We start from the raw sequence: 19,377 nt of genomic DNA, 5'->3' as shown, positions 1-19,377 counted from the left end.
GTCAGAGACCAGACGCAGAGGCTCACAAAAAGAATCCTAACCACAGGACCGTGGGACGTTTCCCCTCTGGCCATGCCTTACCGCAACATCAACTGGGCTCCTCTATAACAACATGGATTACCACTGAGAGAGTTGCAAGACACGGGTTTTATGTGAGGAGTTATTAGGGAAACCCAAAGCAACAGGAGAGACAAAAACTAGGACCCCGGAGGGAATCTTAGCCTCTGAAAAACCACAGGTAGAGCAGACAGGGAACGCAACCTGGCTTCAAGCCACATACACATCAAATCTCACACTAATGACGTGCTTATCTCAATTCATTTTACCTGATGGGTCACGCTGGCATGAAATATTCCAAGTGTGAAGAGAAAAAAAACACCAACCTAGAATTCTGAGTGAAATTATCCCTCAAAAGTAAAAGGAGAAATAAAGATTTTTCTCACACAAACAAAACGGAAAACATTTTCTGCCAGTAGACCTGCCTCGCAAGAAATGTTTTCAAAAGTTCTTCAGAAGGAAGAAAAACGATATAGGTCAGAAACTCAGATCTATGTATCAGAGAAGGAATAAGCAAAGGTAACACATGGTCATTGATGAACAGACTCCGAGAGGTCAACTCTCTGCAAATTAACCCACCATTCCAGTGTCATACAAATAAATAGTCCAAGAAGGTTTGCATTACCTCCTCATATTGATTCCGCAATGTATTTGGAAAATAGTGACAATGCTATAGAAACATAAAGATGGGTGGAAATTAAGACGGGCACACTGGTGCCTTCAGCAAGGCTGGACCCTGAAGAAGTTCTTCCCTTCCTCATTCTTGAAGCCTCTCCCTTCCCCCCTCATACGTTTTTCTGCAGAATGCTTTGTTCCGGGAACTCAGTATCGACGTTGACATCTCGCTGACCTCAACGTACACTTAATAATGAGACTCGGACGGTTGTGCCAACACTAGACATGAGACCACCTAGGAAGACATGACCAAGGCGGCTGGCAGCACATACCTATACATTCCTATCGAAACCACCCAGATCCTGTATTTTCCTAGAAAACCCCTCAGCCTTTTCCTAGGACAGGCTTGCCACTCTTAGAGACACTAGCCTCCTGCAGCCTCCTCTGCCTGGCAGAAGAAGCAACTATCCTCCTTCTTTATACCCAAACTCTGTCTTCATATTATATTTTAGCTCCAGAGCACAGAGGTCGATTTCAACAGCAGTAGAGAATCAAGAATAATACAAGATTTTCAAGAAATTGTGGGGCAGAGATGGTTTACCCTACCAAGTTTCCAGGCTTCCTATAAGGGAAACCAAGTGGTGTAAATGTAGAGCTAGACAAAGAAATTCATGGAATATAACCGAGAGCCTAGAAACAGACACATATGGGAACTCAGCAAGGGGCAGTGATAGTATTATTAGCAACAGTGGAAAAACATGTAGACTACTCATTTAAGGGAGAGCTACAATTAGCTATCTACTTGGTAAAAAAATACCAGCGAACACTGAAAAAATAATTACAGGAGGCTTAAAGGTTGAATGGTTAAAAAGAAAGGCTTTTAAAGGAAAATAGAGCATAGTTTTGTGGCATTAAAGTAGGAAAGGACTTCTTGTTTTTCATTCTTTTAATGTTTATTTTTTAGAGACAGTGCAAGCGGGGGCGGGGCAAGGGGCAGAGGATCTGAAGTAGGCTCCACACCGACAGCAGCAAGCCCAAGGCGGGGCTCGAACTCACGGACCATGAGATCACAACCTGAGCTAAAGTCAGACACCCAACCGACTGAGCCACCCAGGTGCCCTGGAAGGAGTTCTTAAGTAGCATCTAAAAAGCACAAACTAAAAGAGAAACATTAATAAGTTTGACTACATTAAAATAAAAAACATTTATATAGGATGAGTCCCTAGAAACAAAATGAAAAGAAAAGCCATTGGCTAGGAGAAAGTTCTGCAATCCCCAAATCTGACAAATGGATTCATATGCAGAATGCAAGAGAAAAATCAATGAGAAAAAGACGAACAACCCCCAAAACTGGACAAAAGACAGAAATGATGGTTTTCAAAGGAGAATACCCACAGAGTCAACAAACATATGAAAACTATTCAAACCCACCATCAGAGAAATGAAAATTAGAACACTGAGATACCAATTTACACAGATCCAGTTAAGAAATTACCTTAGTACCAAGAGCTTGAAAAACTTAGGGGAAATGGGTACCTACATACCACAGTAAACCAATAAATTGGTACAAGACCTTGGAAGAAGAATTTCGTAACACCAACCAAAGTTTCCAGTAACACATTCAAAGCTATTCACTGAAGATCTGATTATAAGAGTTCAAAAATAGAATGGATAAATCTCACATCAATATATTTAATGAAAACAAGCAACCTGCAAAAAGACACAGACAGTATCTCACTACGTAGCCCAAAACAATACCTATAAACTTAAATACACACCAAATGTAAATTTCTGGATTAAAAATATATTTAATCAGTTTTAAAAGAAGAAATCTAGTTCATTATAATATCATTTAATTTTTTAATTAACACTTGTCCTCTGAATGACTGAAGGCAATTAGAATTGTATCCCAGATGGTAGAAATTTAATCCTTCCAACTGAGAATGATCCTTTAGAAGAAGAAACAGGTAGAGGATGGTAATGGAGAAATAATGTGCTTACTATAATATGGCAAATGCAGATTACAAGACAAATTAGATTATTTGACTATTCACCTTTAATTCATATTCTTCCCGAGCAATGACAGTTGATTACATTACCGAAAGAAAGCTGCCCATAACTCACAAACAGAGAAATAAAAATAAAATTACTCTGAAAATGTCCAGATGCTTAGCAAGTCGAACAAGGCAAGGGAGATAAACACTGAAAAACAGTTTCATCCATTTTATTTATATTCTATGCAATAACTACATAAATCAAAGTAATAAATGGTTTTTCAGAAAAGATCATTGGTTATAAAATCCTAAAATGAAAAACACCACATACCTTTGCAAAACGTTCACTTAACCAATGATTCTAGCAAAACAGAATAGATGAAAGTTAAAGTTTTAAAACGCTAGTTACTTTGGAGCATAGAGCAGAGAAACAGTGGAGTCAAATTTTAATAGAAAATGTAAAGAAAATATAACAAAAGAAATATAGAAAAATAAAACATTTCAATATACTCCTATACAAATCAGAAGGGTTACTATATCTACTCTCACAAAATACAAGAAAAAGATTTGTAGGAGTGATACATCTCAACATTTACACAAATATTAAGTGTAAGTAGACCCACATAAGTAGATTACACACACACACACACACACACACACACACACACACAAATAACGTCAATGAGCTCGCAGTACGTAGGTACAGGGATTTTATTACCACCACTATCAAAACTTAATAGCTACTAAGGTGTAGAATGGAAATGAACACAAACATGAAATAACTAACATTACATAAATTGGGATGTGTGGATGAGCCAGAGTTTCTTGGCAGAGAAGAAGGTGTATTTTGTCATTGCCACTGTCCTTGAAATAAATAGCCGCTAAAAGTTAGATTTAAAGGCCTAGAGATCCATCCAGATGATGACTTGGGCCTTTTTTCTTTTTCCTTTTGGAGATATTTAGAGTAGTTTACTCTGAATTTGTTTTAAAAACATCCAGATGAACCTTAAAACAATTACCTGGATATATAACCTACAAGATACCAATCAGAGATGAGAAAGCAACTCTAAATTGAGACAGCAGATTGGCACACGGTGACACATTGAACAAAATTCTAGCCTCTGGCCCCAAATGCCTGGAGGTCCCACAGTAACTCACACAAAGAGGGGGGCAGCTATAAAATACAAGACCACAGTTCCAAGGGTGCTCAAAGTGACACAGAAGAGCGTGGCAGTGGGGGAGAGGGACCCAGAAACTGGCTCTTGGAAACAGCAACGATGATTGCTTGGGCCCAGAAGCAGAGCAAATTTGTTATTTCTTAAAAATATCTTGAATCTGTATTTCAGTACAAATCGTTTCCTGTATATCCCTGTGCACTTTATTTTCCCTGATGCATTTAAAAATGTCTTTCCAAGAATGAGTTCACAGACCTCACCAGACTGCCAAAGGCTTCCAATGCACAAAATGCAGAAACAAATCAGAGTCCGATGCCAAGAATACCAATCCACGGGGCTCACTGGAAACTTGTACCCTTCCAAGGGTGGGCCACTTGCCCAAGATTTCCAGCCAATCCACGTATCTTTAAAAATGGACTCATCTCACCAAAGAAAATAATCTTTCTAACAAAAGGGTCACCAAGATAAAGACACTTCACAGCTGTGAACTTCAGATTAGAGTCTTTCCAGGGCTCACCAACCACCTCTTGAGGGAGTACTCCCTCAAGAGTATGGCACACTTCAAGAATATGGCGAGAGTATGGCATCCTTCACATACAAACTACCCTTTCCTAGGGCAGACATTAAAACCAACTCATGCATATCATTTTACACCTCTACGGCGAAGTATTTTCAAGTAAATTACTCTAAGTATCTCAAAATAATACCAAGAGAAACCTTAAAATGGCTCATGAAAACATTTCATGCTTCTCTCCCTTGGCATACAGGATTCCGTCTCTGAAACACCCATCCCTCACCCAGGAGGCCACTCAGGAGTTAATCCCTACCTATGTCCAAGACCTAGTTCAAGAATAAAATCATCTCCTCTAAAAAGCATCTCCAGACCCTGTCAGACTGAAAGGGCTCTTGGCATACCCCCAAGCAAACCACCAACACAGCACTCTTCAAACCATGGTCCAATCTTTCTTTTTCATCTTGGTCTCTTCCTCCCAACCAACACTTAACCTATTCAGAGCAGGATCTGATTCTAGCTCACTAGTGTATCTTCCTCAACATTCATTGATTTTTTTATTAAGTTTTTCATTTTAATTCCAGTATAATTAAATCTTTTAAAGAGGTCGTTTACAGGGGCTCCTGGATAGCTCAGTCAGTTGAGCCTCTGAGTCGATTTCGGCTCACGTAGTGATACCAGGGTCGTAGTATCGAGCCCCACATCAGACACTGCATTGGATGTGGAGCCTGCTTAAGATCCTCCCTCTCTCTCTCCCTCTGCCCCTCTCCCCAGTTCACTCTCTAAGATAAAAATAAAAAATATTAAAAAAATAAAGAGGTGGTTTACAAAAGGCACTTATTATAAATATGCGAGTGAAAAATACATAAGTAAACCAAAACCTTAAACCTTTTTTGGGGTCTACTTATTACATCACTGCTTTAACTCTATTCATATTAATTCATCCTATTACTATGAAAAGGATGTTTCAAAAGTTTTGAAACCTAAAAGTACTTGTTCTACACATGGCAATTTTGAAAGAAAGAAAGAGAGAGAGAGAGAGAGAGAGGAAGGAAGGAAGGAAGGAAGGAAGGAAGGAAGGAAGGAAGGAAGGAAGGAAGGAAGGAAGAAAAAGAGAAAGAAAAGGGATTTGCTTTTGTATCCTGGTTGTAAGCTGAGGTGAGCCCAACTTTGAATTTTAAATAAAATTCTCAGGCCTGTGTGCTGTAAGAAATCTCAAGTCCTCTCTCAGATTTCTCAGAACATGTAATGGCTTATTTCCTTCTCCATGGTTCACCGCCAACTCTTGAGTTTTCACTTACTCTAGTATTTTATTTGCTTTTTCCCTTCTCCTGCTGTTTGCTTCTGAGACCGACTATCCAAATGAAAGGCGGTCAGACCAGACACAACAATGAGGACTCTGTCCCACGGCCTCCGCGGGAAGCAGGCACAGAAGCCAGCTCACAACACCTGCTGCAATCAGCTCAGGACGCTCAGGACTTGGAGGACGAATGCCAGCTCCACGGCTTGTTGTAGCCTGCCTCCCACTCACGACCAGCCAGACAAAGTCACATATGCCCCCCTAATCCATCCCATAGGAGGCCCTGTTTCTCATTAGTCTGCCTCCCGCTCCCCCCATGCCGACCAAGATACACCTTAAGCCTCCCCTTTTTTTGCCCTAAAGTTTTTACACCCTCTGCCGAATATAAGTGAGGGTGATTATGTCCCTACTGCTGCAAGCTCCCAATCAGCAGCCTCTGTGTGTCGTCATTCAGGTGGTCTTCCCTCATCTCCACCTTGCTCACGGTACCACATGATCCCTTTGTAAGGACTGAATTTAAAGTCTCCCAAGTTCTCCATATGTACACCAGACTCTACTGATGGTTCGGAGGGATGCAGCTTTGTAATGGCAACATCCACAATTTGCAATTGATTATTAAACCTCCTGCTTTTAGTCATCTTTGAATCACCTGCACCTTTGATTTTTTTTTCCCACTAACCTTGTCTCCCCTCCCCCTCCCCCACACACACAGCTCAGCTCTGAGGCTCCTGCCCTGTTGCCTGTCTCTTCTAGGCCCCCTCTTCGTTCCTTTCTTCCTCTTCATTCTCCACCCAGTGCCAGCTCCTTATTTATACAGACAATGTGTACTTCCCCTGCCACCCCCACCCTTTTGTTCATCCAAGCTTCAAGGCCGCTCCTGGATCCCTACCTACAAAGGAAATGGAAGTTCAATACAGACCCGTCTGTGGCCTAATGGTTGTAAGAAGGCCAGGAAGATATTTCAAGGTGACAGCTTTTCTCTGTCTTCCGCAGGCAGGCCGTACTGCCCTACACACAAAGAGGAGGTCCCCCTGCACGTAATCCAAGACCCGCACCCCTCACAGAGATCTCTGTCCATTCCCTCTTCCAAATACACTTTGAAACAGCATTCATTTGTTATTTTCTTAACACCCAATGATGTGTTATTAAATTTTTAATTTTAGTTCCAGTGTAAGTAACATACAGTGTTATATCAGTTTCATGTGTATGATATAGTGATTCAACAATTCTATACATAATAGATTTTTACCTAAAACGGGCTAAGTTCCCTTAGAGCCTGAGAAATTCAAATCCCGTATCATGCCAAAACAAAGACGACTACTGATTAGTCATGTTATAAAACATTTCTTGATTTAAAAATAATATGTGGGGAGTGCAGTGTGACTCATGACAAAACTCAACCCGCATTTTGAGAGGTCACATTACAATGCTTTCAAGACAACCCAATGCCAGATGGCAACAAAGTAGCATAATAACAAAGAAAAAAGGACAAAAACCTAAAAAGCCTCTTTACTGAATAGCTTTCAAGTCACAGTGAGGAAACCATGACAACAAAATCCAACACTGTGGATGACAAACCTTCAACTGTCATGGCTTTACCCACTGGTACTACGTCAACCTGTTGACAAACAAGAGACTGAATCTCCTGAGAAGACACAGCGAGTAACTGCTGCTGTCAAGTAGGTGGTTTGTTCAACAGTGCTTTCCTCTTCTAGAATCTTCCACAGAATTTATAAACAACAGATAAACCATTTAAGTCAATACCACTGCAACCCTAATCAGGCTCCCCTACACTAATGACTTCTACCATAAAATTCCATGATTACTTATTTTAGTTGTAGAGCTAATCCACCTGTGTACAGAACAATCCAAGGAGCTTTAATACTTAATGCTTGTGACAATTACTTTCTTAAAGGCATTCGTCTGTGGTAAAGGTCATTTAAGGACATGTCCTAAAAACAGGGTCGTAGTTTACTAAAAACAAAAATACAGGTTCCCAGGTCTAGGGACTTTTCATTTCTTTGCTCAAACCACCCCCCCAACTATGTGTGCATATATATGCACATTAGTTGCTGCCAGTGATCCTCAATGTCCCAAAAGAAATGAATGTCTGTGACCTAGGGATGCTGACAGCTCTGGGACACTTAAACTACACAATCACAATGACACCAAAATATGTAAATAATGCTCAGATGGCTAAACTTTACTTCACTTGTTCTTAAAGCCTTGGATGCCCAAAATGGTAATTTATCATTTAACAAACTTATGTTCCATTTTAAGAAATGATGAACACGAGATACTGGAGTTCAGCAGCTTTAACCCATAAATAACCACATAACCATATTCAAATTTTCTTTTTTCACAAAGAAAAAAAGCAACACTGTAACCTATGGAAAGTGTATTTCTGAAACAATCATTTGTTGACAGTATGCTTTATACTATTATTTTGGTAGTGGGGTGTTTTTTTTATTTTACAGATGAAAGTACATCATTTGAAAACTGAAGTTTACTGTTCCAAGCACTCAATTGAAATTCTTATCCTACCTTTGAAAATTAACCGCCACTTCCTTACAGCAAGCCTTGGAAAATCTGGTACATCGGACAGCACAATAATTAACATGTCGCATCAACTACCAGTCCCCTTTCCTCCAAAGTCATATCGGCCATACAGGGGAAACACGCCTACGCCATGAATCCTACCTCCACTAATGGCAGAGCGGGCCACGCAGAATACCCCTTTTGAGAAGAACAACTACCAAAACTAGACACGACATTGTTTAACTCTTCCTTACAATATTAAATACCTAAAAAAGATGTTAAGGAATTCCCAAGGCACAAAAGATTGGCAAAATTTCAGAAGACTGGCATTTGCTACTGGCAAGACTGGACTGGGCAGAAACAGACACTCATGCATCACTAGGAGGTGGGGGAAGCAAAGTAGTAACCCCTATGTAATTATCCTTCAATCCCACAATCACCACTCTGGAAACGTGCCCTGAAGATACACCTCCGACAATAGGAAACTGCATGTGCATGGGCTATTTGTTTGTAACTGAAAAATATTAGACACTACCTAAACGTCCCAACATAAGAGATGGGTTGAATAACCTATGATACATACACACAGAATAGAGTACTATACTGCTCCAATGAAGAGTGAGGAAGAGCTCTACGAACTGATATGGAGTGGCCCTGCTCTGAATACATCTTTTTCTACAGCTTTGACTTTTGGAAGCATGTTAATCTTATGTGTACTCAAAAGATAAAAGGATAGGAAGGGGAAAAAGAAACCCAACAATTGAAAGCAAACTGAAAACTAACCAACTGTGTTTCAGACGAGTATTATAACCACACTAAAAGAGGAGGAAGGGGACCAATCCAAATATCTTATGAACACAGCATAGAGTAGATAGAAGGAACCATATGGACAGGGACTGGGTTTGAAGTTATTAGCGTGAACTCATGATTTCAAAATATGTGTGTGTGCGTGTGTGTACCAATATATGCAAGCATGCATACGTGTGTTGTGTGTGCTCATATATGTATATACATGTATCCGTTTCCCAGCTCTAGTTTATGTATATATTTCCCAGAAGCGGAGACATCCCAGGAAAGAGAGGCACACTTAGGGCCCTACATCGTGGTTTCTAATGCCACCTCCCATGAAAAGGAGCCAGAAATCCTCTGAGAATTGACTGGGAAATGACTAGGCCAGGCTAGAGAAGCCAGAAGCCAAAGCAAGAATATCTTGCTGTGCCAGCAAGTTAAAACATCACTCGGAAAATGATGGAGTATGTCACAAGGACACAGGAACCAATTCGAAAGACTTTATACTGGCCAAAACTGTTTTGAGCACCAAAATAATTTCAGTCATGAAGCCCTGGATAAAAACAGGAATCTGTGGCACACGGAATGATGGTAGAAAGAAAGATGCCCACCATCCTTATCCCGAGAACCTGATAATTTGTTATCATACACAACAAAAGGGATTTTATAGATGTGATTAAGTCAAGGATCTTGACATGTTTACGCTGGATTAGACAGATGGGCTCAATAGAATAACAAGACCTCCTCATAAGAGGGAGAGAAGAGGGTCAGAGTCAGAGGAGGAGATGTGTCAACAAAAGGGGAGGTCAGAGAGATTTGAAGATGCTACGCTGCCACCTTTGAAGATGGAATAAGAGGCCACACATGAGCCAAGGAACACAGGCAGCCCCAGGAAGCCGGGAAAGGAGAGGGAAAAGACTTTTCCCCTTACTTCTCCCAAAAGGAACACAGGTGTGCTGACACCTTGATTTTAACCCCAAAGACCAATTTTGTACTTCTGACCTCCCAAATCATAACATAATAAACTTGTGTTAAGTCCCTAAAGTTTTGATAATTTACAGAAGCAATAGGAAATTAATACAGGATACAAGTCCACACCAGTGATTAATGGATATGCTAATTCTTAGCAGTTACTTTGCAAAAAAGGGGGGGTTACATTTACCAAGATCGATACACTTTTGCTTATTTATGAGAAATATATTTTTTTTGAAATTTAACAGAATATTTTGACAAAAATCTTTATTAATGAGTATAAAATAACCTAATTATTTTATATTAAAAAGACTAATTCCAATTTTACTTTTTGTGTACGTTATTCATGTAACAATCTAAAGGATTAATATGCCCTCATATGTATGCCTTTAGGCATTCACAAATGTATAAATACACAAATAGAAATGAATTTAAAGTATTGAACTGTAGCTTTAAAATTAAGTCTATTAAATAAAACAAAATGGGTATCAAATTAAATTTACTCTCTGAATAAACTATTCTAGTTTTCTTAATAAACAGAAAATCATATTATCTTCTACACATATTTATATTTCTTTGTATTAACTATTTAATTATCATCTTTAACCAAAGTAATCAACCTTCTTTTTAATCAAGCATAAGAAAAGTTAGAGAGAAAATAAAGAATAATTTAGATATTTTTCTGTCTACTAGCAGTTATGCCATACAATTTAAACAATTTTAAAGTATAGTTAAAAGGTATAATTCAAAAGCATTTACAAATTTTGTTCATCTACTGCCCTTGTAAAAAATAAAATAAAAATAAAGTAAAAACTTGTAAAAAAAATAAAAATAAAAAATAAAGTAAAAAATATAGTAAAACTATAAAAATAAAGTAAAAACTATACTTGTAAAAAATAAAGTAAAAACTATACTTAATGATCACTGTTTTGTAACTGTTTCTTATTTAGAACTGTTTGGGCATCCAAAGATTATTTATTAATTGACTATTGCTCTAAGGTCTTAATGTTACTTAAGGATTTATAATTATAAATTAATTTATGAAAAATATTTTTATATTTACGTACACTTAATTCAACATAACATACATACATAAAGGTATACTAATCCTCAGGCATATGTCTCGGTTAACTTTCACAAGATGAACACACTCCTGTACCCAGCACCCAGATCAAAAAAAGACTTTACCGGAACATTGCAAAGGCCCCTCGCAGCTCCCTCTAGTCACCACCTGCCCTAGGAATGACCACTATCCTGACTGGTAACAGCTTTGTCTGTTTTCAAATTTAATGCAACTGGATCCTGATATTTTGTATCTTCCATCTTTATCTCAGCATTAACTTTGTGAGATTTATCCAAGTTCTGAAGCATAATGATGTATCATTCATTTTCTCTGCTACGAGGTATTCTATCATATGACTAAACCGTAATTTATCCATTAGATTGCTGAGATGGACATTTGGAAGGTTTCCTGTTTGGAGTTATGAGCATCTTTCTATATGTATTTTGGCGAACATAAGCCCATATTTCTACTGAATGTATATTTAGAGGTGAAGTTGCTGAATCAATGGCATATACTGTGTCTGGCTTCAATAGCTACTACCATTTTTCTGAAGTATTTGTACCAACTTACATTCCCAGTAGACGTTTCTCAGAGTTCCACATTCTAAAACCTCACCAGCTCTTAAGATTAATTCAAAAATCTGGATTAATTAACGATAAATTACTCAATATTTATTAGCCTCTAGCCTTTAGTTTAAAAACTTACAAAGGGACAGGTTTTCATTTAAAAAAAAGGCATTATAAAAAAAAAGGCATTATAACTTAGCTTAGTTTTTTAAATTAAAGAAATTGAAATATATTTTAGGTGATGTATGTATATTATGGCCAGAATTTTCTAACAAAGAATCACCTTTGTTCCCCGTTATTTTTCTCTTCGCTACTGGTTACATGTTCTTGAAACCACCGTGAATGGGAGCAAGTTGTCTACACAGTCCAAATCATCGTGTACTGCTGACTGCTGTGTAGGCCACACTGTTGATTTCCAACTCTGAGCAATTAATGTGGTCTAAACTCTGGAAAAAATCTGAGTTAAGCAATTGTGCTCATCAAGAATTAAATGCAGGTAATCACTTCCACATAAAGTATTGATCAGCAGCCTTGAACACAGTTTGCGCTAACATTTCCAACAATGTTATGCTCCTTAGAGTGCTAGGTCTTCCATTTCATGTATTCCAGTCATGCTCAAGAAGAGGTAATTAGAAGATTTCCCATAGGTTATAGCATTAAAAAATATTTCTTATGAAACCCATGAGTTGCAAATGATACCTTTTCTATCGTAATACTATGGGCTGTAGTTTCAACGATTATTATGATGGCATTTCGTGTTTACCAAATAAACTAAATGTTTATATACATCTAGGTATAGATGTTTATAAACAGTGGATCTTAACAAATTATCCATGGGGTATCGTTCATCAGGATAAAGAATCAATAAGCAATACTGGGGCAATACTGAGAAATCATTGCCATAAGAAACAGAGTTTCTGGTAATAGTGGGTATGGTTATCTGGATTAAATTAAATCACTGAAAACAATGATAAAGGCCAGATAAAATATAAAAGAACAAGACCTTAAAAGTGTTCAAACTCTGAAAAGACAGTGGAGGAACTTCTAGACCAATTCTGAATGGAAGTCTTAACTAGAGAGTGGAGTAGAAGACATGAGCACAGACTTGATTGTACCCTGGCAGTGCCTACCACTAACCCAAGCACAGGCTCTAGTGGGGGTTGCAAGGGCCAGAAAGGTCGGAGTCCAGGTCTTCCCAGCACATGCAGTTTTGTGAATCTCCTACCCTGAGCGGGGCACTGAGGAGGGGGGATTACACTCTCTTAACAGTGATGGAGAAACTAGATCTATTCACCAACCCCTCCACACACATTCACACTCCTGGGAAGTGCTGCAGAGGCTGCCCTGGGACGTTATGATCTCAGACCTAGAGCCTCAGAGATTTGCACACTAGGTGCAAATGACCTTGGTCTGAGGTAGCCCTGATTGGCAGGGCCCCAAAGCAAACACAAAGCCTCTTAGAGGAGGGAGCATCCACAATAGGCTTCAGGAAATACCCACAGATTTCAAGGCCAACAACCAACAAGCAGTAAACCTAAGTTCTCCAAGAAAACGAGATGAGTTGTACATGGGAAAGATTGTATAACAGACACTACCTCACATCACAGTCTCTTAATATTGGAATTATCAGACATAGTGTAAAACAGCCACATCTAACAAATGCGAACAAATAAACCACAACTGGAAGATAACTATAGGGAATAGGAAATTATAAAAAATACAGTAGGCTGAAAAAACAGATAAGCAGAATTTCTAGTGGTAAAAGAAGTTCCACACATGGAAAATAACCATAATTAAAAAGTCAATGGCAATGTTTGGCATGAGACTGGACACAGAAGATAGAAATTAACCAAACAGAAAATGGCACTGAGAGAGAAAAATATGGAATATGTAGAAAGACAGCAAATATAGAAAGTACACCGACAAAGTTTAATGTATATGTGGCCTGAGTTGCTGACGGAGACAGAGCACAGGAGAGAGAGAATGAACAGAGATGATGGCTAAGAATTTTCCATAATTGATGAAAAAGGACAAACCACAGATTCAAGAAGCACAGAGAATCCTAAGCAGAATATAAAGAAGTACCCAGTTAGTTACATCATAGTGAGTCTACGGAAAACCAAAGACCCTCCTTCTCTTCCCAAAAAATAGTCTTAAATGGAGACAAGGGACAAAGAGACAGATTATCTTCACAGGAAAAACAGACTTCAAGAAAATTCAGAACATAAGATAATGAAATAATATCTTCACAGTACTAAACAAGAACAAAAATAACTGCCAACCTAGAATTTAATACTCAGAAAAAAATCTCCTTCAAAAAACAATGACTTAACAGACAAAGAGCATGCCACAAGCACTCCCAAGCTAAGGAAACCTGTGAAGGATATACTGCAGTCATGAAGAAGTGGGGCCAGATGGAGGGAGTGAGAACTAAGAAAGAAAAACAAAACAAACAACAACCAAAAAAGCAGTATATACGTGGGCAAATGTAATTGAACACTATATTACAGTAATAATGAGTATTATTACTTAATAATAAAAGAGAGTTAAAGAGAAAGAAACAGAACAAGATAGACTATAAAGTATCAGGCAAAAGTAATATACATCACAGGGGCACTGAATGGAGTTGTTGGCTAAGGTCTGTATTTTACTTAAAAGATAGCTTCTTTTTTAAGTTCAGCTTTTAATAAGTTAATGTGCATGATGTAAATTTTAGGGTAAGCAGTAAAATAATAAAGAGAGAATCTAAACACCAACCTTCTATAGAGAAAAAAATTAGTGCAAAAGAAAGTAAATCACTATACAAGAGGAGAAATTAGAGGCGGGAAAAGAGAAAAAGTCTGAAAGAAAATGGTACAATGAATCCAAATATACTAACAACTACACTAAAGGTAAATGGAGTACATGCTCCAGTGAAAAGTTAAGTACTGGTCAAATTAGATTTTGTTTAAATACTATGATATTTACAGGACACAGATCTACAATATAAGAATAGAGAGATGTTGGAACACAAAGAATGAAAGAAGGTATGTCAGCAAATATTAAGCAAAAGAAAGTTTTTGTGATTATATTAAAATGAGCCAAAAACAAGCCTCTAGGCAAAAAGCATTACTAGAAATTAAGGTCACTTCACAATGAAACAAAGCCAATAAACACTTGAAAACAACAGCCTCATTAGTAGTCTTGATCTTACTATTTAAAACCATGGTGAAATATCACTATATACCCATTCATTAAAAAACCTGAAATAACAAGAGTTGAGAAGGCAGTGGGGATCCAATACTGCACTGGTAGTGTGAATATAAACTAGTACGACCTCTCTGGAAAACACTACGGCATTTTCTAGACAAAATGAGTTTGCATATATTCTACAACCACTCATTCCATTCCTAAGTATGTATCCTAGAAATACTGCATGCTTATGTGGTGCAAAATACATAAAGGAATCTCCGTTGCAATATTTTGAAAATGCCAAAAGCTGGAAAGAGCCTAGTGTCTATCAAGAATAAATAAGTAAACCGTGATATCTGCATATACTCAAAATCAACATTGGGCTACAATATACCAGTGAAAAATTAAACCATACAGATACTTAACAACAAGAATGTCCCACAGACACTAAGCCAAAAAAGCAAGTCACAAATAAATACATACCGTATTGACATAAAGTACAAAAGCAGGCAAAACCAATCTATATGGTTTAGGAATGCACACACAGGCCTCCAGAGGAAAGCATGGGAATCATCGCTATGGAAGTCGGGATAGTGGCCCCCTCTCCAGGGAGGAAAGGAATCGTGACTGGGGGAATTCAGGGCTGTGGTCATGGTTTTTTAACTGAGTGGCAATTTCTGGAGCACTGGTTTTACAGTATTAAACTACACATTCTTTTAATGCACTTTTACAGAGGAGGAGGAGGTGGAGGAGGAAACAACCAGGAAGAATTGATAGACATTTTCTACACTCAAAAAATCATGATTCCTTCTCTTGAAACACATGTCCTGAGAGTGCCCAGATGCCATGTAAGAGGTCAGGCCCCCCCGAAGTCACTCTACTGGAGAGACCGCATAGAGGATGGAGAAGATGTCCCAAGAGTCCCAGCTGGAGGCAGACACGTGAGTGAATGAGGCTTCAGATGATTCCAGCCCCAGGCACCGCTGACCACAAACACTTTAAAGATCCCAAGTTAGAACTGCCTTGCTGAGTTCGGTCAACCCCTAGAACCATTAGAGAGAATGGGAAAATGATAATAAGGGTTCTCCTCTTACCTGGCTTTTTTATGTTTATTTATTTATGAATATAATTTATTGTCAAACTGGCTTACATACAACACCCAGTGCTCATCCCATCTGGCTTCTTTTCTTGAGGCTTTCTGCGGGTGAGAATGAGATCACAAAGCCTTTCCTCCCTCCTCTAAAGTCAGTGCTCCACTCACCTAAGCATCAGCATAAGGCAGAGGTTCTGAAATGGGGGCAAATTCCCTGCCCAGAAGACCTCTGGCAATGTGTAAAGGTCTTTCTACTTATCACTGAAGGGGGAAGGACTGAGTGCTACCCACATCTAGTGAGTAGAGGCCAGGGACGCTGCTAAACATCCCTCAATGCCCAGGACAACTACTACGACGAGGAACTGTCCATCTCCAAATGCCCATAGTGCCAAGGTTGAGAAACTCTGCTCTAAGAGTTTATGCAGTTAGGTACCACAAATAACCAGGAAAGAAGTAAGAAGAAGGAAGCTGGGGGTAAGGTGTGGACCAGAAGAGAAAGACAATAATGAGCAATGAAAATTCCAGAGAAGTCAACAAGGAAGGAAGGGAGTTCTTAATGTGCCTCTTGTGAGGGCAGCGGCTTTTCTGAGTGGTTATTTCATGTGAGAATAGATGGGAATCGAGCATATGTAAACTAGTCTCTTTACATACAGAGCTACCAAGTAAACAAAACACTATCTTTCTCACAAGCTGGCAGAACTGACCGTAGAGCGATAGTCTTTCAACAGAACAGGATATTGTATTATTGCTTCAAAAGCCGACAACGTGATCTTGATAAATTCTTCCGATGCCATCAGTCCTAGGAATACAGTTAATTATTACAGGTGTTTATTTTCATGTTCGAAATCGCGAAATCAAAGTACTTCAGACAAAGATGTCAAATGCCCCACGGTCTACTCACCCACGGCTCCATCTAGGTTAGTTTCTCCTGAGTCTATAGACTTAATATGACTCTGTAAAAAATAAAAATAAGATTGCAAAATAACTCTGAAAGGAAATATAACTGATCTTTCTCCCAAAACTGCACTTATCATTCTTGATGAAGTAATTCCTCGAAAGCATTAAATACTATACACATAAATACCATACATACAATCACAATTTTAAAGTATGATCATACGAATAGTATATACACATATGTGTGTGTATATATATGTATATAATAAACTATAATCGTTTTTAAACATACAGTTCACTATCCATGAGATGTAATGTCGGAATAAACTCATTGGCAATAGAAGCACAGAAATGTCAACCTATAAATACTGAGGACAATCCAACTGATACATAACCATTTCCAGCATGCCACACTTGTTCCCTTACTACCTCGCAAGTTAGTAAGGATGCACGTAATCAGGTGAAACAGTCCTCTCCAAGGAAGGTCGAGCCTTAGCTACCCTGTGTGCAAACTGCATCGACATGTAGCAGTTCAAGGCTTGCCTTCACGGTTAACTAGCGTTGTTGGTCCCTCACATATATTCTATCTAAACCCCAACCCTGTGCCTCCATGCAGAATGACCCCCAATACTCTTCTGGAGGCAGGCCTGAGCAGCTTGGCTGTGAGCTCCCTGGGCGAGTTTTCCAGTCCCCAGCTGAACCTCCCACACAGAAGAGTTACTCCGTGAACATGATCTAAACAAAACAGTAGAAGGGCGCCTGGGTGGCTCAGTCGGGCGAGTGTCCCACTTCGGCTCACGTCATGATCTCATGGTTCGTGAGTTTGAGCCCCGCATCAGGCTCTGTGCTGACAGCTCTGTGCTTCTGATTCTGTGTATTCCCCTCTCTCTGCCCTGCCCCACCCCTACTTGTGCACGCTCTCTCTCTCAATGTAAATAAACATTAAAAAAAATTAATTTAATAAACAAAACAGTATAAACAGGCAGTGCCACCATACTAGTGACATGCAGGAGCCCTGCAACTTAGTTCTGTCCCCTGGCTCAAAAAATAATACATATATGGTATTTTATATGTAATAACAAGTAGCAAACAAAATATAAGATTACCTTGGAATAAAAAACATAAGCAATTAGTCTGGAGGGAAAATGAAGCTACGATGATCCAATGGTTCTTCTTAAAATATTTGGTAAAGAGAAATGACTATATATAACATATACATAAGAACATATGTGTAGGTTTGGGGGTTATCAAGAATAAATAAAATCCTTACACATATATTTGAGTTAGGAACTAAAATGTTCCCAATTCTCTGCATGAGCTTCCCACACCTCATTCATTCATTTGGAGATAATGACTGTCATGAATTTATCATTTCCTTGGCATTTTTTCATAGTTTTACTAGATATACATGTGTCCCTAAATAGTGTACTGTTTGTTTGGGTATTTTTGAACTTCACTGAAATGGCAGAAAACTGTATACAGTTTATACAAATGGGATAGCATATAGCCAATAATTGTGGGGGGAAAAAGAAATTTTTAAAGCTGTAGGAAAATACTTATGAGTCAAAGTTAAATAGAAACAAGACAGAATACAAATACACACAGAGCATCGTCTCAACCACATACAGTGTAACTCCTATGTATGTTAGACGGTTTCCTACACACAAGTGCATATATGCAAATTGAAAACACTCTGAGTAAACAACAATATGTTAACAATGGTGGTCTCTCAGAGTGGTGGAGTTATGGGTGATTTTTTTCCTTCAAATCTCACTGTAATTTTCTACATATTCTTTAATAAGCATATATTTTATAATTTAAATAAGCACAAATTGCCTTTAAGAGAAAATCTTAAAAGACATATGCTCTTTAAAAGCTAAACACATAAGACACTTTAAATTGGTTTTTTCAATCTATGATTACGAAAACAAAGAAGACCACAAAAAAATAACATAATACATAATAAAAAAAAAAAGTAGCTTGTCATGATAATTTGGTTGAAATAATTTCACAAAGTTCCAAAAGGGGCACATAACTTTTGCTGAGTAAATACGGAATTGACGTTGAATAAAATATTCAGAGAAAGAGGTCTTTTGACTTACATAAATCTATTTAGAGTTCTATGGATTACTAAGTAAAGAAAGAAAGCCCCACACAGTGTTTGTACTCTGATCTTTCCTGTACATATATTTTAAAATATAGATAATACACAAACACAGATGAAGACAAAAGTTTCCAAGGAAGAAATCACAGGGACCCACAAGCAGAGGTTTCCTTTAGGAAGACAGATGCCGGCCTGGGAGGTGTGTGTGCTTTCACATTTCATTCTCTGCCCTCCACATTCTTTTCTAATGTCAAGGAAGGTCATCTCGATAGTGGAATTACGGACTTCCTTCAACTTACTTTGTTCCCCTGTTTAATTAAAAAAAAAAAAATCCCTACTGAATGTTTCATTGATTTACCAACGTTGATGTCTTTTGATATATTTCTTTTTCTAGTAAGCATGAAGGCATATAAATTAGGAAAAGAAACCAGGCGCACTAGTCTGCAGAGAGGGCTCACCTGAGATGAGCCATCATGAATTTAAAGTGAGACTAGTTATAAAAAACTAAATAAAAATAAAATAAAATGAGCCA

The 19,377-nt window shown here is 38.3% G+C and overlaps 1 protein-coding gene across 15 annotated transcripts in view; it reads right to left on the bottom strand.

The window, feature by feature from the left end:
- ULK4 (unc-51 like kinase 4) overlaps nt 1-19,377 on the bottom strand; it is a 571,462-nt gene that overhangs the window by 354,210 nt on the left and 197,875 nt on the right. For 14 of the 15 annotated variants that reach the window (XR_008298071.1, XM_053221605.1, XM_053221617.1 and 11 more), the window contains 2 exons: nt 16,746-16,797; nt 16,549-16,643 (listed from right to left, as the gene is read on the bottom strand). The exons of the other annotated variant lie outside the window; for it this stretch is intronic. Coding sequence is in view for 13 of the 14 variants with exons in the window: in XM_053221605.1 (XP_053077580.1) it covers nt 16,549-16,643; nt 16,746-16,797 (147 nt within the window). In the remaining variant the exon portion in view is untranslated. The remainder of the gene's footprint in view (nt 1-16,548; nt 16,644-16,745; nt 16,798-19,377) is intronic. 15 annotated transcript variants of the gene reach the window in all.

This window comes from Acinonyx jubatus, chromosome C2 (assembly GCF_027475565.1).
Source record: "Acinonyx jubatus isolate Ajub_Pintada_27869175 chromosome C2, VMU_Ajub_asm_v1.0, whole genome shotgun sequence".
Taxonomy (NCBI): domain Eukaryota; kingdom Metazoa; phylum Chordata; class Mammalia; order Carnivora; family Felidae; genus Acinonyx; species Acinonyx jubatus.
Note: the sequence above shows the minus strand (reverse complement) of the source record. Positions and strands in the feature narration are given on the sequence as shown.